Source organism: Giraffa tippelskirchi, chromosome 1 (genome assembly GCF_054371585.1).
Source record: "Giraffa tippelskirchi isolate mGirTip1 chromosome 1, T2T-mGirTip1v1.2.pri, whole genome shotgun sequence".
NCBI classification, from domain to species: Eukaryota; Metazoa; Chordata; class Mammalia; order Artiodactyla; family Giraffidae; genus Giraffa; species Giraffa tippelskirchi.
The window spans coordinates 199,384,380-199,409,544 of NC_137275.1; the positions used below are offsets into that span (position 1 = coordinate 199,384,380).

The 25,165-nt window shown below is 38.4% G+C and overlaps 1 protein-coding gene across 21 annotated transcripts in view; it reads right to left on the reverse strand.

Annotated features, from left to right (window-relative positions):
- CDC14B (cell division cycle 14B) overlaps nucleotides 1–25,165 on the reverse strand; it is a 123,821-nt gene that overhangs the window by 58,677 nt on the left and 39,979 nt on the right. For 12 of the 21 annotated variants that reach the window (XR_014063005.1, XM_081523304.1, XM_081523405.1 and 9 more), the window contains exons 2-3: nucleotides 1,095–1,185; nucleotides 483–558 (exon numbers count right to left, since the gene is read on the reverse strand). Coding sequence is in view for 20 of the 21 variants with exons in the window: in XM_081523304.1 (XP_081379430.1) it covers nucleotides 483–558; nucleotides 1,095–1,185 (167 nt within the window). In the remaining variant the exon portion in view is untranslated. Of the gene's footprint in view, nucleotides 1–482; nucleotides 559–1,094; nucleotides 1,186–2,515; nucleotides 2,750–25,165 lie in introns of those variants that run through there. The other 9 variants (XM_081523394.1, XM_081523417.1, XM_081523383.1 and 6 more) reach the window with 1 other exon arrangement.

The following is a 25,165-nucleotide window of genomic DNA, read 5'->3' on the forward strand; positions in this document are numbered from 1 at the left end:
CATATGTGTAAAGGGTCAAGGTGAAGAGTCACAAGTAGTACAATATCATGAGAGCTTCAAGGTATAATAAAATAAAGTAAGATGAACTGATTTCTCTTAGTCTCCTAACATTCCCTATCACAGTGAAGGGAGAAAGAACAATGACCAAAGGAAGGAAAGCTTCTCTTCTTAGGTTTCAGTTCTATTAGCTCAGACAACAAGAGATTCACTTTATTAACAACTTCCACTTTGGCTTTTCAAGTATCTAAACATCACCAAACCAAATCAGAATCAAATGACCCAAACTTAAACCATTCCATCAAAACTTTAGAAAACAAATAGATACACTATGACTTTATAAAACAATAAACCACATGTATGTCCCAAACACCACTGTAGTGAAAAACATGACATTGCCTTTTTAAAAATAGATTCCCCTTCCTCCCCACAAGATCGGGCCACTAATGATTACTTAAGGGAAACCTCAGTAAAAAGTACTTTACCTTTAATTTCTTATTTATCTTGCAGCAATATCTGTAAACCATCGCTAGATTAAGTGGTCCAAAATCTGCATAGAAGCTGCAAAAATGAAACACAAAAATGTGTATGTATGTTCCAGATGCTCTGAATATAACTGCCTTTTTGTAGCTACGAGATCAAAATAAAGCAAGAAAGTACACACCAAATTATTATAGGTCATATAACTTAAAGGTTAATGCCTTACTAATAGAAGAAATATTCTGGTAAAAGATGACTATTAAAAAACATGCTAAACGCTACACTACCTTTAAATCTAACATCAAATAATACATGAAAATACTTTCTGAATAAAAAAGGCTATTTTTCCACTGGCAAAATCATCTTAGTACACTAGTTTGTATCTCATTATACTGTAAACTATTAGAATTTCAAATGTAAATTGTTAGTTACATTTGGGAGAATTCTTTCACTTTGATTTTTTCCCCTCCTAAGGACTTTTTATTACCAAGGATTAAAACCAGCATCCTGCAACTAACAATCGACAAGAGTTGTAATGTTCCAATTTTATAAACATACCTTTCAATTTTTCAAAATAAAAAAAAGTTACTAACAATCTTTTAAAAAGCAGTACTTACTTTTCATATTCAAGTTCATTATCTATGCTGAAATAATGTACATTTGATGAACTCTTTGGTCTGCTGAAGAGAATGGCAAAACAAAGGCGATCTGAAATGGAAAAATTGTAATGTTCCTTCCTTCACATTATTAACAAAGTTTCATATATCATGATGCAACTCTTTTCAGATGAAGTCAAAATTTTTTTCCTTGTATGTTTTATTTATGGTAAGGGTATCAATGGGTAACTTCAAAATGTTCTATTTTGGTGGGAAATAATAAGCAACTTTTTAAAAGGAGAAGCTGCCTTCAATATTAGTTTCAAGAGCAGTAAGTGACTTTTCACATAGTGATATGACTTAATTTTTGGATGAACCTCTCATCGCAAAACATTAGCTATTCTAGATTAAGAAAATTTCAGCAAAGCAGCATGCATTTCATGCCTAGACCACCAGCCTAGATGACTGTCCCTATGTTTCACTGTATTTTCAAGACATCCTAAAAAGTTATTTCAATAAGAAGCTATGTTTTAAGTAGAAGGAGAACGCTTTCAAAATTGCTTCAAAATTAATGTTTACGGCTACAGAACACAAAACAAATCCTATGTTTATCCAGTGTTCTTGGGGGTCACTTTTTTTGATCCGGAATCACTACTTCTGTAGTGATTTTTACAATCCGACAAATTACCATTATAACAGAGGCAATGAAAGCTTTCTGTATGATGAGTATGAGATGAACCTGCATTGCATAAATGAAGTTAGGCTGCTGTAAGGTTTAGCAAGAATGTTAACAGAGTAATGTTAGGAGGCTCCACCCTTCCTTTCCCGCTCCACCCCAAAAAGAGTTGCCCACAAATCCTTGGGGAAGTAGTATGCCGCAATAACTAGTAGTGTAATACTAATAGTAGTGCTAGTAGAATACTTACATTCAAATTATGGCAAAATCAAGTACAACTCTTAAAATAGTAAGAAACAACAGATGCCAGCTGGCATCCTTTCCCCAAACAGTAATTTAAGCAATTTTTGCCTACAATTCAGTGCACATAATTGCTATATTTTTCCTGTGAATGCGTCAACTAAAATGTCTTGCAACCACAAACACTCAAAACAGTGACGGAGCTTACTCCTTTTCAACCACAAATGACCCTTGATCCCCATGCACAGCGACCAGGGATTTTGCTCCGAGGTGGAGAGCCTACGAGCCATGGTGTAAGGACACAAGGGTCCCAAGTGCACACGTCAATGCGAATTCGCCCCCAAAGCAGGACCACGTCTGGGCACTAGGAGTCCCGGGAGGCCACCCACGCCCATGAGACAGCCTCGGCCCTGGTCCCAAAGTTTAAAGGCGCGTCTTGAGCAGCAATGGGGGCTCTTCGACCCCTGGGCACTGCCCGATGCCCTCTAAATAGGGGGTGTCCCAGAGGCGCACCCTCCGCACTCACCTTTGATCACCTCGGCCACCAAAGGGGCCCCTGCACCCTCCCGGCTCATGACTCCACAGCATCTGGAAGGCGGGGCGGAGGGAAGTACCGGGCGGCCGCCGGGGAGACAGGAGGGCCACGACCACACCCCCGAAGTTTAAAAAGCAAAAAAGTTTAAAGGGCCGTGCCCAAACACTGGGCACAGCGACGCCCCTCGGCCGGCCACCCCACCGCAAGCCCAGGAGAACCAACCCCGGAAGTTCAAAACTTCGCAAACGCCCCAGACAGGGTGGTGAGAGACGGGTGCGGAAACCAGCCCCAGCCGCCCGGGCTGAGTTTCGCCCCGCCTCGGGGCCACTCGGCGGTCAGTCGTCTGCAGCGCCAGGCCCCTCCAGCGCCGCAAGTCTCTACTCAAAGTCGGGAGGTGCAGCAGAAGGTCACAGAGGCAAATGCGGGCCTGGTTAAGAAAGCGGCTCCCAAACCGATTAAAAGGATTTCTCGGAAGAGAAGGGCTTGGCGGTGGCTCTGACCCCCAACCTTGTGCTCGGCCGTCCTCGCCGCCACCACCAGGGGACGCTACAGCCAGGCCGCACGGAGAGGTCGGTGCCTGACCTCGAGGACCCCCGCGGGCCTGGAGCTCCCAGGGTGGAGAATCGCTGAGTGGCTCGCCTGGATGCTGGTGTCTCCTTTTCAAAACTGTTCAAAATTTAAAGGGACGCCTAAAGCAGAGGTCATTCATTCCTTTAAAGGCCTTAGATTTCTCCTCAGAAAAGTATTTGGATGGTTGAAAGACAGTAATTCTGACGCGATGCTAAACGACAATTTAAGAATTTTCTAAACCTATGTTAGTCTCCATTGAAAACAATAGTAAGTTGCGTATGAATACAGTCCTAATTTTGTTAGATATAATATGGTAGTGGGATTATGGGGGATTTTTATTCCCTTCTGTATTCTAGGTTTCCTACAGAAAAGAGTTACTTTAATAATCTGTGAAAAATGTTTGCAGTGACTCTCCCTTAAAACGAACAAGCAATACAGTAACTACTCTTTCCCAAGAATTACACTTTTATTTGTCATCTCAATAGAATATACACGTTATATATCACAATATATACATCTTTGCCTCAAAAGTAAACCTGCGTTTTCTCCTAACCTTATTCTAAACTTCCAGACAGACCAGATGTTTTTAAGTGTAAAAAACAAAACACTGAATTATTTTTTAATGAAGAATAGCTTTCTAAATGAAAAAAACCTATAAGCTATGAGAATCTGTTAAACTGATAAACATTTTTAAAATAGTCTTCATGGCAATAAATACAAATTCACGACATAAACTGGAAAAATACTTTAAATCCATCTCAAGAACACACCCAACTTCAATTTTATCTTAGGGCGAAATAATAAAAATAAAACTTAAACTACACGGTACTACCTTTCCGTGAAAAACTACTGTTTTTCAACCATCCAAATACTTTTCTGAGGAGAAATCTAAGGCCTTTAAAGGAATGAATGACCTCTGCTTTAGGCGTCCCTTTAAATTTTGAACAGTTTTGAAAAGGAGACACCAGCATCCAGGCGAGTTTGATAAGCACTGTGTTGGTGAGGTGGGGAAACAGGCACTCTCGTAGTCTGTGGGTAAGAATGCAAACTGTGACAACCTCCATGAAGGGCAACAAAAGGCAATTTGGCAGAAATTTCCAAGGCTGAAAACCGAACACTGGCAAAATTGCCAAGATGGACATCTTTACAGGTGTTTACAGGCTGGATGATTTATAGGTGCATATTTAAAACACATATGTATATGATTATATATGAAATCTTGCATATCTCTGGAAGAAAACAAAAAAAACCTGGTGTTTGCCTTTATAGGGGGAAACTATCTGTAATTAGGGAAGTTATGGTAAGAAAGATTTATTCCTTTTTGTAACTTTTGAATTTTGTAGCATATATTACCTATTCAAAATTATGAAGCTTTTGAAAAGTAAACTTCCCAGCTAAAAGTGTTCTTCCAAAGCTGACTTCATTAAGACACAAAGCATTCAGTAAACACAGCATAAGACAATCTAGAAAATGTCCTTTGCACACTTTTAAACAACAGACCTGCTTAGTGCTGCCATCTCTTGAAATCCAGTCTCTTTTAACAAACCCAAATAAAACTGGAAGGAGCTACATAGAAATGGGGAGAGAAAGAATCACTGATTTTCTTATGTCCAATTATCTGTGCACAAGATATTCTCAAATTGTTATTCTAGAGTCATATTGTGATAAACTACAATAGAGGCCAGAGTGCTGGGATGAGAGCTATTTATTAGAAAACTGGAAAATAGGTCTCTTTAAAACATTTTGATTGAAAGTTCATGATTAAACTTACTATCCTATTGTAAACCTATGTGTCCTCCCTTTAATGTGTTTGTTGTCAAAAACAAAACGGAAGGACTAAAGTGGGAAACTTTCTTGCCCTACACCCTGCCACGTAGTCACCACTCCTGCTTCTTTGACAGGAAAGATACAGTAGAAGTATATTAAATCTCATGGTTTTTAAATATTGACAATAACATTCAAAATCCATCCTTGTGCCAAATTTGTCTACAGTTCCAATATGGCTTATGGGGCTCTAGTTTACTACCTCTTCCTTTAATAAGTATTTGTTAAGTGAATAACATTTTCCTACATAACAACTAGCTATTGGGATGAAAAGTGTTAGTCGCTCAGTCATGTCTGACTCTTTGCGACCCCATGGACTGTAGCCCACCAAGCTCCTCAGTCCATGGAATTCTCCAGGCAAGAATACTGGAGTGTGTAGGCATGCCCTTCTTCAGGAGATCTTCCCAATTCAGGGATCGAACCCAGGTCTCCTGCATTGCAGGCAGATTCTTTACTGTCTGAGCTACCAGGGAAGCCCAGTTAATCATAAAACAGAGAGAGTTATACTCTAAACCAATTGAGAAATATATGTCGTAGTCAGGTGGCAATAATAACACAGTATCTACTTTTTAATAGAAATGATGAACAGAACTCTAAACACAATAAGCTTCCTACCTATTCTGTTTTCCCCCTGGAACCATACTGACTTCACAAGTCCTGGCAGAGGAACTGGAGAAGTGCAAGTCTTCCCTATGGGGTAGCGAAGTCTGCCCTCGGTGAGCTCACTGTCAGACAAGCAGAAGGGAGAATTCACATCTCCTGGAAATAAGAAAGAACAGGCTCCACCTGAACAGTGACTGTCCCTCAGAGAGGGCTAATAGCCTTCACTCTCATCTATCATTAGTCCCTTGTTCCTTGAGATGAGGAGTAACCAAGAGGAGCAGAGGAGGAAATGTTCATAAAACAATGGCAACTAACAATTATTCAGAGTTTAGTGCCAGGTATTACATTAATAAGCTCATTAATATAAAGCAAATGCTACTACTACTACTACTATCAGTATTTTTCAGGAAAGGAAACCTAACCTAAAGAAGCAAAATAACTAACCTGAGCAAAGTCACAAACTTGTAAAGCAGCAGAATCAGGATCTTTTTTTTTTTTTTTTTTTTTTAGAATCAGGATCTTAACACAGGCTTTTTGCCTGAAGCCTGAAATTTTTAAACTCCTGCCTCAGAAGCTTGCCTTAATATAAAGCAAAAGTAATTAAAACACTAAGATTTTAGCACAGCAACATAGAAATGTGAACCCAGGCATATATGAAAACATAGTGTATGAGAAAAATCAATCACGAAGAAGGCCTTACTCAGTAATGGACAAATAGCTATAAGTATGAAAAGAAAACAAGGTACCAATCTGACATATTATATAAAACAAAGACCAAATGAAGTAAGTTTTTAAAAGCTGTCAGATAACTATAAAAATTATACCAACTAATTTTATAATTTAAATGGGACCTTTAAGCATGACACAAAACTCAATGTATAAAGAAAAAAAAACAGAAACTTGCAGAAGATATAGAATAGTTAATCATCACAATGATAAAATCTGTAAAACAATATAAAAACCCAATAGAAAATAAAATTCTATAAAGGCTACAAAAAATTAAGAAAAGAAATACAAATAGCCAATAGCATATTAAAATAAATTTAATCTTACCAATGGCTCAACATTAAAAAGTCCAACATCATGAATAGATTATGGAAGAAACCCACGTAATTATGTTGTTAACTACAGAAGAAGTAATTAAAATCAACTTATTCCAAATTAATCCTTTATACAATGGGGCTAAAAGAGAACATTTTTTAACTGATCAAGGTTATCTTCCAGATACCTTGGGGAAAATACCACAGTTCATGCCTTAACTTCATAAGTATCTCCCTGAAATGAAAACCAAGATGAAAATTTCTACTACCATGATTTCTGTTTAATAATGTAATAACTGGAAGTGCTCACTGATGTCAAGATAAAAAGAAATGAGGGAAGACTTAGAAAGAAACAAAACTGTACTTATTTATAGATGACTGTCTGCCTAGAAAATACAAAGAATCTGTAGACAAACTATCAGAATAAATAAATGAACGTTTGCAAACTTTCTGAATTTACATGATTAGGAGGTTTTAGGAAAAGTTTTTCTGTGTACTACTTGTAATAACTAATAAAAAATATAAGTGCATAGTCATTTATGAATTTAGGAAAGATAAAAGCAGGTTTTTATTGAGAAGATTCACTGTCACAAAGATGGTAATTTCCTTCAAACTAAATGCATTCTTATCAAAATTTCAATAGAATTTTTCACAAAAATTAACAAGCTGATCCTAAAATTAATCTACAAGACCACAGGGCCAAGAACTGAGACAAATTTGAAAACAAACAGAAAGGGGCCTTTGCCCTACCAAATATTGAAACTGGCAATAATTTAGGCATGTAGAATTGACACATATACTAGATTTCTATCTATTATACACAAGAGCTCAGAAACAGACCCCATATACATAGAAACTTCACTTATGACACAGGTAGCATTGAAGATCAATAGTAACAGTGTGTGTACACTCAGTCACTGAGTCATGTCTGACTCTTTGTGACCCCATGGACTGTGGCCCGTCTCCTCTGTTCATGGAATATTCCAGGCAAGAATACTAGAGTGGGTTGCCATTTCCTACTCCAGCGGATCTTCCCAACCCAGGGATCAAACCCACGTCTCTTGCATTGGCAGGCAGATTCTTTACCACTGCACCACCTGGGAAGCCATGGTAAAAGTAAGAAGGCTCAACACATGGTGTAGTGACAATTGTTGTCCATACTGTTAGATTCATAATCAAGGTAAACTGAATGGGGTCACACAGGAGATGGCAAGAGTGAACATTGAGATTTTAGGAATCAGTGAACTAAAATGGATGAGAATGGGCAAATTTAATTCAGATGACCATTATATGTACTACTCTGGGCAATAATCCCTTAGAAGAAACGGAGTAGCCCTCATAGGCAATAAAAAAGCCCAAAATGAAGTACTTGTTTGCAATCTCGAAAATGACAGAATGATCTCACTTCATTTCCAAGGCAAACCATTCAACATCACAGTAATCCGAGTTTATGCCCCAAACACTAATGCTGAAGAAGCTGAAGCTGAACAACTTTATGAAGACCTACAAGACCTCATAAAACTAACACCAAGAAAAGATGTCCTTTTCATCACAGGGGACTGGAATGCAAAGCTTGGAAGTCAAGAGATACCTGGAATAATAGGCAAGTTTGGTCTTGGAGTACAGAATGAAGCAGGGCAAATTCTAACCAAGTTTTGCCAAGAGAACACACTGGTCATAGCAAACACTCTCTTCCAATAACACCAGCAAAGACTCTACTTACAGACATCACCAGATAGTCAGTACTGAAATCAGATAGATTACAGTCTTTGCAGCCAAAGATGGAGAAGCTCTATACAGTCAGCAAAAATAATACCTGGAGCTGACTGTGGCTCAGATTATCAGCTCCTTATTGCAAAATTCAGGCTCAAATTGAAGAAAGTAAGGAAAACCACTAGGCCATTCAGGTATGACCTATATTAAATCCCTTATGATTATATAGTGGAGGTGATGGAACAGATTCAAGGGATTAGATCTGGTAGACAGAGTGCCTGAAGAACTATGGATGGAGGTTTGTAATATTGTATAGGGGGTAGTGACCAAAACCATCCCCAAGAAAAAGGAATGCAAAAAGGCAAAGTGGTTGTCTGAGGAGGGCTTACAAATAGTTGAGAAAAGAAGAGAAGCAAAAGGCAAAGGAGAAAGGGAAAGATATTCCCAACTGAATGCAGAGTTCCAGAGAATAGCAAGTGTCGGGAGCCGCGTTAGGCATTACTGACAAAATGGAGGCTCGGCCTCAACCCCCTCTCCTCATCCCGCAGGCATGATCCCTGGATGAAGGAGTTAGGTCTTGTGATTCTGACTTGTGCTTTCCTTCCTTCGGTTGAGTTGGCTGGAAAGAATGTTAAGGTGCTTATTGTTCTTGCGAGGAGCATGAGAAGGCACAAAGCCCTCTGCAGTTATGCCCAGGAAATAATCCATAAAGTTCACTATTGACATTTGTTCAAGGATCTTTACAAAGAATGTTCCAGGATGAGCACATAGGCCGCAGCTTGAGGCCATGGGAAACATTGTTATCTGAGACATGCTTGTGAGGGAAATGTTTATGGCAAAAGAAGTTTGCTGAGTTTAGAGTTTAGGAATAATTAAAAATAGTTAGAAGCTAAAAGTTTAAGGAATGTTGTAGTGTTGGCATATTTTACTATAGCTTATAGAGACTAGGAATTTTAGAGATACTAATAGCTAGAAGCCTTTTTAGGAGATAATGAGCTTAGGATACTAGGGGGTAGCAGGATTTAGAAAGATAAGAAATAAACTGAGGAATGTGGTATGCAGCTCAAACATGAGTTACAATGTAATCACAAGGACACTTAAGAGGGAATGCTGAAGGACAACAATGATTTATGGAGACAGTAAATCTGGGTGAGGGGAAACTGAAGATGTCAAACCTCTGACCTAACGCTTTTGTTAAAGTATAAAAGAAAACCTGATGCTTAAAATAAACATGCAGTCCCGCACCTTGAGTCAGAGGCTGCATTATTCTCCACCGACACCGCTCATCCCTTCAGCCAATTCCGTGGCTGCTGGAGCTGGACTCCAGCAAGTACGGAGAGATAAAAAAGCCTTCTTAAGTGAACAACGCAAAGAAATAGAGGAAAACAATAGGATGGGAAAGACTAGAGATCTCCTCAAGGAAACTGGAGATACCAAGGGAACATTTCACAATAAAGGACAAAAATGGCAAGCTCCTCATAGAAGCAAAAGAGATTAAGAAAAGGTGGCAAGAATACACAGAACTCTACAAAAAGCTCTTAATGACCCAGATAACCACAATGGTGTGGTCACTCACCTAGAGCAAGATATATATATCCTGGAATGTGAAGTCAAGTGGGCCTTAGGAAGCATTACTATGAGCAAAGCTAGTGACGGTGATGGAATTCTGGCTCTGAGATATTTCAAATCCTAAAAGATGATGCTGTTAAAGTGTTGCACGCATCATGCCAGCAAATTTGGAAAACTCAGCAGGGGCCACAGGACTGGAAAAGGTCAGTTTTCATTCCAATCAAAGGTCAGTTTTCATTCCAATCCCAAAGAAAAGCAATGCCAAAGAATGTTCAAATTACCGTACAATTGCACTCATGCCAGCAAGATTATGCTCAAAATCCTGCAAGCTAGGCTTCAGCAGTATGTGAACTGAGAACATCCATATATACAAGCTGGATTTAGAAAAGGCAGAGGAACCAGAGATCAAATAGCCAACATCCGTTGGATCACTGAAAAAGCAAGAGAATTCCAAAGAAACATCTACTTCTGCTTCATTGACTATGCTAATGCCTTTGACTGTGTGGATCACAACAAACTGTGGAATATTCTTAATGAGATGGGACTACCAGACCACCTTACCTGCCTCCTGAGAAACCTATATGCAGGACAAGAAGCAACAGTTAGAACTGGACATGGAATAATGGACTGGTTCCAAATCAGGAAAGGAGTACGTCAAGGGTGTGTACTGTCACCCTGCTTATTTAACTTATATACAGAGCACATCATGCAAAATGCTGGGATGGATGAATCACAAGCTGGAATCAGGATGCCAGGAGAAATATCAATAACCTTAGATATGCAGATGATACCACCCTAAAGCCAGAAAGTGAAGAGGACATGCTGCAGTCCACGGGGTTGAAAAGAGACTGACTGGACTAGGGACTGAACAACAACAGTAACATTGTCTAGGGTGGAAGAAGGGAGGAATTGCTATCCTTATCACACCACAGGCCACCACCCACCAAAGAAGGAAAAAAAAAAAGCCTTGCTAGGGACTTCCCTGGTGGTCCAGTGGCTAAGACTCTGTGGTCCCCATGCAAAGGGCTCAGGTTAGATCCCTGGTCTGGGAACTATATCCCACATGCCACAAGTAAGAGTTCTCATACAGAACTATGACCCAGAGCAGCCAAATAAATATTAAGTAAAAATTTTTTTGTAAAAGCCTAGCTCTAAGAAGAAAAGTTTTACAAGTCCTAGAAGAAAATATAGAAAAGTAACTCAAACAGTGGGGTAGAGATGGATTTAAAAAAATAAAAACAAAAAAACAAGTCTAAAATATAAAGCAAAAGATTGAGAAATTTGATTGTATGAAGATTTAATGCTTCTGCTTTTAAGACCCCAAAAACAAAATTTAAAAAGGTAACTCACAGTCCAGGAAGACAGATACAATGCATGAAAGCAAAAAAAAGATTAGTATTCAGAATTTACAAAGAACTATAAATCAAAGAAAAAAAACTAACACTCCAACAAATAAATGGGCAGAGGTTGGGACTAAGAAACTTACAAAAGATGAAACCTCACTATCCTACCTTGCTCCTCATTTTCTTATCTACCTACAGTGAGTATAGTTTTGGTCTGCTCTATGCCCTATAAGTTGACTTTATTAGTCAGAATAATGTATGGCAACAAACAACTCTTTAATCTTTATGATTTCATTTACAAAAGAGGCTATTTCTTGCTGGTGCTGCATGTCCAGCCCAGACACTGGGGTGGAGGAGGCTCTATTCTGCACAGTAACCCAAGGATTCAAGATGATGGAGGCTCCACCAATTTGCAGATGCATCATCTGGAATTTCAGAGAAGGCAATGGCACCCCACTCCAGTACTCTTGCCTGGAAAATCCCATGGACGGAGGAGCCTAGTAGGCTGCAGTCTATGGGGTCACTAGGGGTTGGACACGACTGAGCGGCTTCACTTTCACTTTTCACTTTCATGCATTGGAGAAGGAAATGGCAGCCCACTCCAGTATTCTTGCCTGGAGAATCCCAGGGACGGGGGAGCCCGGTGGGCTGCCGTCTATGGGGTCGCACAGAGTCGGACACAACTGAAGCGACTTAGCAGCAGCAGCAGCAGCATCTGGAATTTATCCCTGGGGTTGCCCAATATGCCAGTGACTGCTTGTGTAAGTAATTCCACTAGCTTACAGATATAAATGTACATAGGTATAAACCAAGCTCCATAATGTTATCAATAATAAAGTTTACATTTAATTTTTTATCTGTTTAACTCCTGTGTTCCTCAATCAATTGCTCCAGAACTAAGATGGGGAAAGAGTAATCTTGTCTAAAGATGCTCCACATATTCTCCCCCAACAATATGTTAGTCTCCATACTCACCTGTATTTCTAAAATATTTTATAAATCAATTTCTAAAAAGAGAGCCACTAGAAGAATTATAAAGTTTTCATACCTTTCAAATCACTGGAGCAAGTGAAAAAATAAAACTAAGAAAACATGATCAAGGTATCAAACACCAAGAAGAAACATGGTAATCAGAAAACAAAATAATTCCAAACATATCAGTAAGAATAAAACATGCAAAATATTTAAATTCATCTATTAAAATTTTTTCAAATTGAGTTTAAAAAATGCAACCTAGAGACTTCCCCGGTGGTTAAGAATCCGCCTTGCAATGCAGGGGACACGGGTTGGATCCCTGGTTGGGGAACTAAGATCCTACATGCCATAGAGTGAGTAAAAGCACACTGCAACACAACTACTGGGCTTGTACCACAACTAGAGAACCTATGTGCTGCAACAAAAGATCCTGCATGACACAATGAAGATCTTGCATGCCATAATTAATACCTGACTCAGCTAAATAAATAAACAAATACAAATGCAGCCTATATATTAACAGAGACAATTAAAACCATATAGAAAATGTTTTAAGGATAGAAAATGATGTATTACACAGTTGCTAGGAAAAAGAGCAGGTATAGCAATATCAACAAAAGATGACAGAATTTTCAGCAAAAAGCAATAAAGACAAAGATGCTTCACGATTACATAATCTACCAAGAGATTACAACAATCACACATCTTAAACATTTTAAATCTATAACACAAAACTAGTGAAAACAGGAAAAATCAGTAAAGTCATAATAATAGAAGGCTAACACACCTCCAAAACATAAAATAAGGAATTAGAAGCTTGATCTAGTAAATAAAGAGAATCACTTTCAACAGAGAGCACAAAATTTTAAAAAAATAGTGTATTCACTGAAGTCATAACATACTAGGTTACAAGGAAATCACAACAAATTTGGGAGAGCAAAGATCATACTTACAGATCATACAATTACCACAGTACAAGAAAACTTGAAGTTTATTGATGAAAATACAATAAAACAAGCAAAAATCTATCAACCTGAAAATATTTAAAACCTGTTTCTAAATAACTTGCAACAAAGGGAAATTAAAAGACAATTCAACACAAATTATGTAACAATCTCAATAAGAATTCATATTAAAATCTGTGGTATTTGCTTAAACAAAAATCTGAAGAAAATCATCTGCCTAAAAAAAGCCTCCTTTTGTCACAACATTCACACACACACACACACACACCTCTACTTGGATTAAAAAGCTGAACATAATAGTGCTGGTTCCCTGCATTCTAGGCCATGGTAGGATTGTCCTTACTCCTTTGAGATTAAATGAGCAGAGGTGAAATACATCACTCCTGGGTCAGTTCACTTAACTGATGGTACAAAAACCTCTATAGACCTCTTCCTCTGACCAGCAGCTATCAAGATAATATCAGAATACAACCATTTTAGAAAACTGGTATTTATAAGGAATGAGCATCACACATTTTTTGACTTGGGGCAGGGGGGACAAAATTCCACTTCTAAGAATATATACAGCAAAAATGTATACACATGTTCACCAAGAAAGGGACAAACAGTGGTTCATAGGATCATTATTTATGATAGCCAAAAACTGAAAAACTAACTAAATGTCCAGAAACCATGGACTGAAACACTGTGGTACTTTCTTACAAAGGAATATTATATAACAGAAAGAATGAATGAATGAACTGTGACCATGCACAACATCATGGATGATTCTCACAAATGTACTGGTCAGTGAAAAAAGCCAAACAAGAGTACATAAAGTATGATTACATGCATATAGATTTCAAAGCCAGACAAATCTATGGCAATTAAAAATTACAATGGTGTTTATCCTTGGGAGGGGAGTGACCAGGAAAGAGCACAAAGGTGTAGATTCTGCGGCATGATGTTCTCTTTCTCATTCTATGTGCTAGTTATTTATCCATGATGTACAAAGCTGTCTATCAAGTTGTTCACTTTGTACAAATTTCTGTGTATGAATTATTACTACACATATTATAGATATGCATGCATGCATGCTAAGTCATTTCTAAGTCAGGTCCGACTCTTTGTGACCATATGGACCACAGCCTGCCAGGCTCCTCTGTCCACGAGATTCTCAAGCAAGAATACTGGAGTGCGTTGCCTTGCCCTCCCTCCATTATAGATATATGTATATATTATAAGGTGGCTCAAATGGTAAAGAATCTGCCTGCAATGCAGGAGACGAGGGTTCAATCTTTGGGTCAGGAAGATCCTCTGGGAGAAAGAATGGCTACTTATTCCAGTATTCTTGCCTGAAGAATCCCATGATTAGAGGAGCCTGGTGGGCTACAGTCCATGAGGTCACAAAGAGTCAGACACAACTGAGCTTTCATAAAATAAATTAGACTTTATTGTAATATTCTTCCCTGGTGGCTCAGACAGTAAAAAGCATCTGCCTACAAATGCAGGAGACCCTCTGGAGAAGGAAATGGCAACCCACTCCAGTACTCTTGCCTGGAGAATCCAGTGGACAGAGCAACCTGGTAGGCTACAGTCCATGGGGTCGCAAAAAGTCAGACACGACTGAGCAAATTCACTTTCACTTTCATGTTATACTCAATAAAAAGTTGTATGTGTAGAAGTTGTGCTCTACCAGCCTGGGTCATAAAGTAAGATTTATAACAGTTCTTACTCAACCAGTGACAGATATGCATCATGAACAAAAAATACATGACACTAAGATGTTGGGGTTGTCATCATAACATAACGTAGCCTTATTCCAAGTGACATACATCTTTAAGCCTTAAACGAAGACACAAAATGCAAAAGCTATAAGAAAAATGATTTGATAAATTTATAAAAGAAACCATTTAAACATTTTTAGAAGGGGGTGGGAGGAGAGTGGGATACAGGATCCAACCTGAAAAAACTCCCCAACAGCCAAAGCTGAAAAATTTGAGCAATGAAGTACATGATACTGGATTATAACCCAAAGTACAAAATAAATACACATGAATACCAACTGATATAAAAGTTATTGAATAAAATGAAAAAGAGACAAATCTTCCTTACATAAGTATTCCAAATAATATATGTAGATACTTCCTTCTAAGAGTTAGAGTTTAACTCCCCCCATCTTTTTGAGTATGGGTTGGACTTAGTGACTGGCTTTCAAAAAATATAGCATAGAAAGGGAAAATTAGCAACTTCACAGAGACACCTGCCAACACTACTTTAACCAAGTGTTCATAATTCACCAATGATATCATGTGGATGTCATGTCCCCCTGATATGATGTAATGAGAAGGGCACTTTTCCCCTGCAGTATTTTATTCCAAAAATCCAGTCTAGTCATTAGAAAATACTGAGAGAGTAAATTCCTAGGTAAGCTGACAAGAAGTCCGGGGTCCCCAAGGAGGAGAAAGGGGTCTGGAGCGAGAAGGAGAAAGAGGTCTGGGGATCTCAAGGAGGAAAAGACAAACTTTTTTTCTACATTGCTTTGTTTTAGTCAATATAACAATGTATCTTGCTCCAGGACATGTTTCTCCTTAACAAGAAAGTTTTCTGACTAATCTTGTTATCTTAAGATATATGTTGTGGGAGTGGGTCCCGTAAGACCTTTCTACTGTCAGTTCTAATCTTGTTAATTTAAGATGTATCTTGTGGGAGCCGTCTGGTAAAAGTACAAGGCCTTGATAAGACTAGTGAATGGGGGCACTCTCAGTCCTCCTTCTGATGTTTAGTCAGAAGCTTTCTCTGTCCCTTTTTCACTTTAATAAAACTCTGCTACACAAAAGCTCTTGAGTGATCAAGCCTGGTTCCTGGTCCCAAAGCTAAATCTTCTTCTTTGGAGACCATGAATCTGACATCATTCACCATAAGCTATCAATATCACACAAAATTTGAGGGGCATTCGATAAAATACCTGCCCAGTACTCATCAAAACTGTCAATGTCATGTAAAACACAACTGAGAAACTGTCATGGACCTTAGCGGTGGCTAAGGAGATGACAACTAAAGCAATGTGGCATCCTAGATCAAATCCTGGAATAGAAAAAGGGCATTAATGGGAAAATTAGGGAAATGTGAATAAAGCCTAGAGTATATGTAATAGTATATCAATAACATATCAGTCAGTATTGGCTTCTTAATGACCCACAGTAATACAGCATGATGTTATGGACTGAATTGTGTTCCCTGCCTCAAATTCATGTGTTGAAGTCCTAGCCCTCAGCGTGCCTGTCTTTAGAGACAGGGTTTTTAAAGAGGTGTTAGTCACTCAATCCTATCTGACTCTTTGCAATCCCATGGACTAGAGCCCACTGGGCTCCTCTGTCCATGGAATTCTCTAGGCAAGAATACTGGAGTGGGTTGCCATTCCCTTCGCCAGGGAATTTTCCAACCTTGGGATCAAACCCAGGTTGCCCGCACTGCATTCAGATTCTTTACCATCTGAGCCACCAGGAAAGCCCTTTTAAAGAGGTAATTAAGGTTCAATGAGATTGTAAGGGTGGGGCCCTAATCCAATAGGACTGGTGCCCACATAAAAAGAGGAAAAGACACCAGGAATGTACAGCACAGAGATAAGGCCACATGAGGTCATAACAAGAAGGCACCATAAATGAATCTTGCTGGCACCTTGCTCTTGGTATTCCAACCTCCTAGATCTGTGAGAAAATAAATTTCTGTTGTTTAAGCCAATGAGTCCTTATTATGGCAATCTGAGCAAATTAATTCAATGACAATAGTCAAGGAAACTAAAACTGGGTGAAAAGTATACAGGAACATTCTGTACTATCTTTGTAATGTTTCTATAAATCTACAAGTTATTTAACCTAGAAGGAAATGGACACATTCTTAGAAAGGTACAATCTTCCAAGACTGAACCAGAAAGAAATAGAAAATACAAACAGATCAATCACAAGTACTGAAATTGAAACTGTGGTTAAAAAACTTACAACAAACAAAAGTCCAGGACCAGACGGCTCCACAAGCAAATTTTATCAAATATTTAGAGAAGAGTTAACACATATACTTCTGAAACTTTTCAAAAATTGCTGAAGAAGGAACACTCCAAAACTCATTTTAGGAGGCCTGAAACCATTACCCTGAGAACAAACAAGCCAAAGACACCACACAAAAAAGAGAAAATTTCAGCCCAATATCACTGATGTACACAAGTGCAAAAATTCTCAACAAAACACTAACAAACCAAATCAAACAATAGAATAAAAGGTTCATACACCATGATACAATGGGATTTATCCCAGAGATGCAAGGATTTTTCAATATCTGCAAATCAGTCAGTGCAATACACCACATTAACAACTTGAAGTATAAAAACTGTATGACCATCTCAACAGATGCAGAAAAAGCTTCTACTAAAAATTCAACACCCTGATTTATGATAAAACCCTCCATAAAGTGGGCATAGAGGGACCTACCTCAATGATAATAAAGGCCATATACAACAAACCCACAGCTAACATCATATCAACGGTGAAAATCCGAATGCATTTCCTCTAAGATCAGGAACAAGACAAGGATGTCCACTCTTGCCAGATTATTCAACATAGTTCTAAAACTACCAGCCATGGCCATCAGAGGGGAAAAAAAAATACATTAAGTCCACTACATACAAACCTTCAAAGCTGTGAGCTTTCTAAGATGCAAATGTATTCACATTTCAAATCATGTCAGTTTGTTCATGTCTGGCATGCATTGTCACTTGCATGCATTCTCTACAAGTGGATGTGCTTTTGTGTACTTTATACTGTACAGTACTATATACAGCACAGCAGTACAGTATCTTTACTTCAAGCCCAGGATGTCTGGAAGCAAGCATAAAAGCAGCAGTGATGTAGTTGGTATGGTAAGAAGTGCCAAGTGATAATGATGGAAACAAAAGTGAAAATAACTGAGAGTGGAGCAAGGTGAAAAGATGGTAGACACTGCTTGTTCTTATAACACTGAACTCCTTGCTGTACAACACAAGGAGCTTACTGATGAAGACCTGGTGGAACTGGGGACCCAGAGAAAGGATGGAGAGACAAGAGGAAGAAGTAGTAACTGAAGAACCAAAGAGATTCATGATGCAAGGGGATTTTCTTCATTTGAGGAGGTACTGTCAGTTTTTGAGGCTCAGGACATAAACGTAGAATGGTACATGAAAGATGCAGCAGCCATTCAAAATACAATGCAATGTGACCGTGTCATCTGTGATGAGAAAAAAAAAAGAGCTACCACTCAGACATCATTGGATTGGTTTTTTTCAAGAGGGTAGACAAAATTGAATCCAGCAAGGAACCAGAACTTGTGCCACTAATGTCAAGCATGAGTGAAACTGCATCTCCTGTTGCTGCTGATTCTTCAGTTCTGCCATCTCCCACTCTCCCTCCCCGCTCCAGTCAGTAACTCTTCTTGCCTGTTCACTCAATGCCAGCCCCTGTATGCCAACTGTTGTACTGTACTACTGTACTTTTCAAGGTTCTTTACTGTGAGAATAAAAATATTTTATTTTTTTGTTTTTTATATATTATTTGTGTGAAAAGTATTATAAACCTATTACAGTACAGTACTATATAGCCAGTGGTGTTAGTTGGGTACGTAGGCTAACTCTGTTGGGCTTACCAACAAACTGGACTTATAAACACGCTCTTGTAGTTCATATGTAGGGAATTTACTGTAAAAGAATTCAAACGGGAAAAGAAGTAAAACTGTCACTATTTGCAGATGACATGATACTATACAAATTAATAAAAAATCCTGAAGATGCTACCAGAAAGCCACTAGACCTCATCAATGAACTGGATAAGGTTAAAGGATATAAAATTAATACACAATCTCTTGCATTTCTATATAATAACAATGAAAGATCAGAAAGAAATATTAAGGAAATGATCCCTTTTACCATCCTATCAAAGAGACTAAAATACTTAAGAATAAACCTACCTAAGCAGGCAAAAATTTGTACTCTGAAAAACTATAAGACCCCGATGAAAGAAACAGTAGACTACACAAACAGATGGAAAGATATACCATGCTCTTGTATTGGAGGAATCATTGTTGTCCAAATGACTATAATACTCAAGGCAATCTATATATTCAATGCAATGTCTATCAAATTATCAAGAGTATTTTTCACAGAACTAGAACAAATTTTTTTAAAACTTATATGAAAATACAACAACACTAATAACCAAAGAAATCCTAAGAAAAATGGAGCTAGAGGAATCAGGCTCCCTGACTTTAGACTACACTATAAAGCTACAGTCATCAAAACAGTATGATACTAGCACCAAAACAAAAATGTATATCACTGGGACAGGATAGAAAGCCCAGAGATAAACCCATGCACCTATAGTCAACTAACCTATGACAAATGAAGCAAGAACATCCAATGGAGAAAAGACCATCTCTTCAATAAGTGGTGAGGGAAGATGGGAGAGCTACAGGTAAAAGAAAGAAATTAGAATATTCTCTAACACCATATACAAAAATTAACTCAAAATGGATTAAAAACATAAATGTTAAGGCTGAAAACTTTTAGAGGAAAATATACGAAGAAGACTCTGACATAAATTGCAGCAATTATCTTTTTGGATCCACCTCTTAGAGCAATGAAAATAAAGTCAAACAAACGGACCTAATCAAACTTAAAAGCTCTTGCTTAACAAAGGAAACCAAAGCAAACAGACAATCCACAGAATTTAGGAAAATATTTGTAGACAAAGCAACTTCAAGGGATTAATCTCCAAAGTATACAAACAACTCATGCAGCTCAACATAAAAACAAACAAGCTAATAGAAAAATGGGCAGAAGCTCTAAATAGACATATTTCCAAAGACAACATAAAGCTGACCAAGAGACACATGAAAAGATGCTCAAAATCACGTATTAGTGAAGAAATGCAAATCAAAACCACAATGAAGTATCACCTCACACTGGTGAGAATGGCCATCATTAAAAAGTCTACAAACAATAAAAAATAAATAAAAAGCCTACAAACAATAAATGCTGGAGAAGGTGTGGAGAAAGGAAATCCTCCTACAGTGCTGGTAGGAATGTTAATTGGTACAACCGTTATAGGAGAATAGTATAGAGGTTCCTTAAAACAACTAAGTATAGAACTACCATATGATCCAGCAATTCCACTTCTGGTCGTATACCCTGAGAAAACCATAATTTGAAAAGATACATGCACCCCAGGGTTCACTGCAGCAGGATTTACAATAGCCAAGACATGGAAGCAACCTAAATGTCCATCAACAGAAAAAAGGGATAAAGAAGATGTGGCCCATATATATTAGGTTGGTGCAAAAATAACTGTGGTTTCAGATGGTAAATTTAAAATCATTACAACTAAACTCAAACACACCTTTATTAATCAAAACAGGAATCATTACAATCAACACATTTTTGCCAATGAGAAATAAGTTGGCAAAAATTTATTCCTATAGCAAAAAAATCTGTTCTTCGGGATTCAACTTGTAAATCATTTTGGAAATGCTCTTGGAAAGCATTTTCTTCCTCCTGCTGCTTGTAGAAGCATTTTCCCTGCAAAAAATTGTTGAGATGCTTGAAGAAGTGGTAATCGGTTGGCGAGAGGGCAAGTGAATATGGTGGATGAGACAAAACTTTTCGTAGCCCAATGTGGTCAACTTCTAAAGCATTGGTTGTACAACATGCAGTCGGGTGTTGTTCTGGAAAAGAACTGGGCCCTTTCTGTTGACCAATATCAGCTGCAGGTGTTACAGTTTTTGGTGCACCTCATCAATTTGCTGAGCATACTTCTCAGATGCAATGGTTTCACCAGGATTCAGAAAGCTGTCGTGGATCAGACACCGCCAAACAGTGCCCAAGACCTTTTTTAGTGCAAGTCTGGCTTTGAAAAGAGCTTTGGAGCTTCTTCTTGGTCCAACCACTGAGCTGGTCATCACCAGTTGTTGTATAAAATCCACTTTTCATCGCACGTCACAATCCAATCGAGAAATGGTTCATTGTTGTTGCATATAAGAAGAGAAGACAACACTTCAAAAGTGTTGAAAGATTTTTTTGATTTCCAGTCAGCTCCTGAGGCACCCACTTATTAAGCCTTTTCACCTTTCCAAATTGCTACAAATGCCCAAAGACCATAGAATGGCCAATGTTGAGTTCTTTGGAAACTTATTGTGTAGTTTTAAGAGGATTAGCTTATTGATGGCTCTCAATTGGTCACTGTCAACTTCCAATGGCTGGCCACTGTACTGCTCATCTTCAAAGCTCTCATCTCCTTAGCAAAACTTCTTGAACCATTGCTGCACTATGTTCATTAGCAGTTCCTGGGCCAAACGTTGCAAGTCGTCTGTCTCCATTCCTTTACAACACATTTTGAAGTCAAAAAAGCAAATCGCTTGAATATGCTTTTTGTCTAACATCATTTCCATAGTCTAAAATAAATAGCATGTAATAAGTCATTAGCAAAAAAACATGAAGCAAGAAATGCACATTAAAATGATATAGCATAACCACATTTATTTAAGAATGTATTCAATATCAAACGACAAATTTCAACAACACAAAAACTGCAATTACATTTGCACCAAGCTAATACATAGACTAATTACAACCTAATTATATTTGCCTAATACAACCTATTTACACCAACCTAATACATGGGCTTCCCAGGTGGCACTAGTGGTAAAGAACCCTCTTGCGAATGCAGGAGACATAAGAGATGCAGGTTCGATCCCAGGAGGAGGACACAACAACCCACTCCAGTATCCTTGCCTGGAGAATCTCATAGGTAGAGGAGCCTGGAAGATTACAGCCCATAGGGTCACAGAGTCGGACACAACTGAAGCAACTTAGCATGCGCAATACAATGGCATATTAGCCATAAAAAACGATGAAATAATGCCATTTGTAACCACATGGAGGGACCTAGAGATTATCATACCAAGTGAACTGTTGTTGTTCAGTCGCTAAGTCATGTCTGACCCCATGAACTGCAGTAGACCAGGCTTCCCTGTCCTTAACACTACTATATATAAAATACATAATCAATAAGGACCTACTGTACTAAACAGACAATTCTACTCAATCTGTTGTAATAACCTATATATATGGTTTTTGTAATAATCTATATGGGAAAAGAATCTGAAAAAGAATGGATATGTGTATATGTCTATCTGAATCACTTTGCTGCACATCTGGAACTAACACAGCATTGTAAATCAACTACAGTATGAAAATAAAAATTAAAAAATAAAAGTTATTTTAAAAAAGTAACTGGGAGAAAATATTTGTAATTTATATAACAGAAATATGTATTATAGAAATATTTTTAATTCCTATCAAATATCTTAAAATTACAAACCACCCCACAGAATACTGAGTATAGAAAAGGCAAGTCAGAAAAATAGAAATGACAAAAAAATATAATAATAATTGTTAGCAACAGGGGAATAATTATCTAAAACTATGGTAGTCATACCATAACTTAAAATTAGTAAGGCAGATCAATATGAAATATTTCCACAGTAATTTTTCCACAGACAAATTATTAAAAAAAAAACTTGATCAATAGATACATGTAAAAATGATAAAGCTAAACTAATCATAGGCAAAGTTATTTGTATGAAAATAAACAGAAAAGCAACTGAAAGAATGCCCCTAACAAACTGCTTATGGAGATGGAATTGGAATTAGTGGATGGTGAAGGAAATTTTTACTTTATCAGGATTTACTTAGGTTTTTAGAACATCTTGGTGTTCGTTTATAATTGAAAATGTACTTTTCTGGGAGTAAGGGAAGGAAGTCTTTCATCTTCCAAGACTACCTCCCCATCAGGGACTTCCCTGGTGGTCCAGTAGCTAAGCCTCTGCATTCCCATTGCAAGGGGCTGGGTTAAATCCATGGTCCCAGGGAACTAGATCCCACATGCCCCAACGAAGACCCAGTGTAATCAAATAAGTAAGTTGCAAGCTACCCTACTTCCCTGATACAAAGTGTGGTAGAACAGCTATTTCCAGCCAGGACGAGATCTATCACCCCAGCAGACAGTTTAAATAAAGCATTAGTAGCTAGTACTCTTAAATGGAAAGATGAGTTAATAATCCCAGGCAGTTACCTTTCCCCATCCTTCCTTATCTTGGTCTAGCCTTCATCCCTGGACAAGAGATTTGAGAGAGTTAACTTAGGCAAGTTGACAAAGTGTCCAAGCCTAAGGCCCCTTTAAGGAGAAGGTAAACATTCTTTCTTTTTCACATTCTTTTGCCTTACTTAGACTAGTAGGCCTCATAGGCAGCAGTTTCTCTTGTTCAAGCACAAGTCTTTTTTTTGAGCTTTGGGCGAACGCTATGGGAAAAGGCCTGGGTCAAACTTCCACAGCCTTGAGCTCTGGGTTAAACTGTTCCTTCTAGCTAATCTCCTGCTGATGTCATCCCAGGATGCATGTTATGGGAAAGGGTCTAGGCGAAATTCTCACAACCTTGAGGCATTTTGTATCTATTCCAGATAAAAAGACTAGAGATCTCTTCAAGAAAGTTAGAGATACCAAGGGAACATTTCATGCAAAGATGGGCACAATAAAGGGCAGAAATGGTATGGACCTAACAGAAGCAGAAGATTTTAAGAAGAGGTGGCAAGAATACACAGAAGAACTATTCAAAAAAGATCTTACTGACCCAGATAACCACAATGGTGTGATCACTAACCTAGAACCAGACATCCTGGAATGTGAAGTCAAGAGTGTCTTAAGAACCATCACTATGAACAAAGTTAGTGGAGGTGATGGAATCTCATTTGAAAGTGAAAGTCGCTCATTCATCTCCAATTCTTTGTGACCCCATGGACTATACAGTCCATGGAATTCTCCAGGCCAGAATACTGGAGTAGGTAACCTTTCCCTTCTCCAGAGAATCTTCCCAACCCAGGGACTGAACCCAGGTCTCCTGCATTGCAGGCAGATTCTTTACCAGCTGAGCCACAAGGGAAGCCCAAGAATACTGGAGCGGGTAGCCTATCCCTTCTCCAGGGAGATGTTCCGGATTCAGGGATTGAATTGGGGTCTCCTGCATTGCAGGTGGATTCTTAACCAACTGAGATATCAGGGAATTCCAGGTGAGCTATTTCAAATCCTAAAAGATGATGCTGTGAAAGTGCTGCACTCAATATGCCAAAAAATTTGGAAAATTCAGCAGTGGCCACAGGACTGGGAAAGGTCAGTTTTCATTCCAACCCCAAAGAAAGGCAATGCCAAAGAATGTTCAAACTACTGTGCAATTGCACTCACCTCACGTTAGCAAAGTAATGCTCAAAATTCTCCAAGCCAGGCTTCAACAGTACGTAAACTGAGAACTTCCAGATGTTCAAGCTGGATTTAGAAAAGGCAAAAGAACCAGAGATCAAATTGCCAACATCTGTTGCCTCATAGAAAAAGAAAGAGAGTTCTAGAAAAACATCTATTTCTGCTTTATTGACTATGCTAAAGCCTTTGACTGTGTGGATCATAACGACAAACTGTGGAAAATTCTGAAAGAGATGGGAATACCAGACCACCTTACCTGCCTTCTGAGAAATCTGTATACAGGTCAAGAAGCAACAGTTAAAACTGGACATGGTACAACAGACTGGTTCCAAATCGGGAAAGGAGTACACCAAGGCTGTATACTGTCACCCTGCTTATTTAACTTATATGCAGAGTACATCATGAGAAATGCTGGGCTAGATGAAGCACATGCTGGAATCAAAACTGCTGGGAGAAATATCAATAACCTCAGATATGCAGATGACACCACCCTATGGCAGAAAGCAAAGAGGAACTAGAGTCTCTTGAAGAAAGTGAAAGAGAGTGAAAAAGTTGGCTTAAAACTCAACATTCAGAAAACTAAGATCATGGCATCCAGTCCCATCAGTTAATGGCAAATAGATGGGGAAACAGTGGAAACAGTGACAGACTTTATTTTCTTGGGCTCCAAAATCACTGCAGATGGTGACTATAGCCATGAAATTAAAAGATGCTTGCTCCTTGGAAG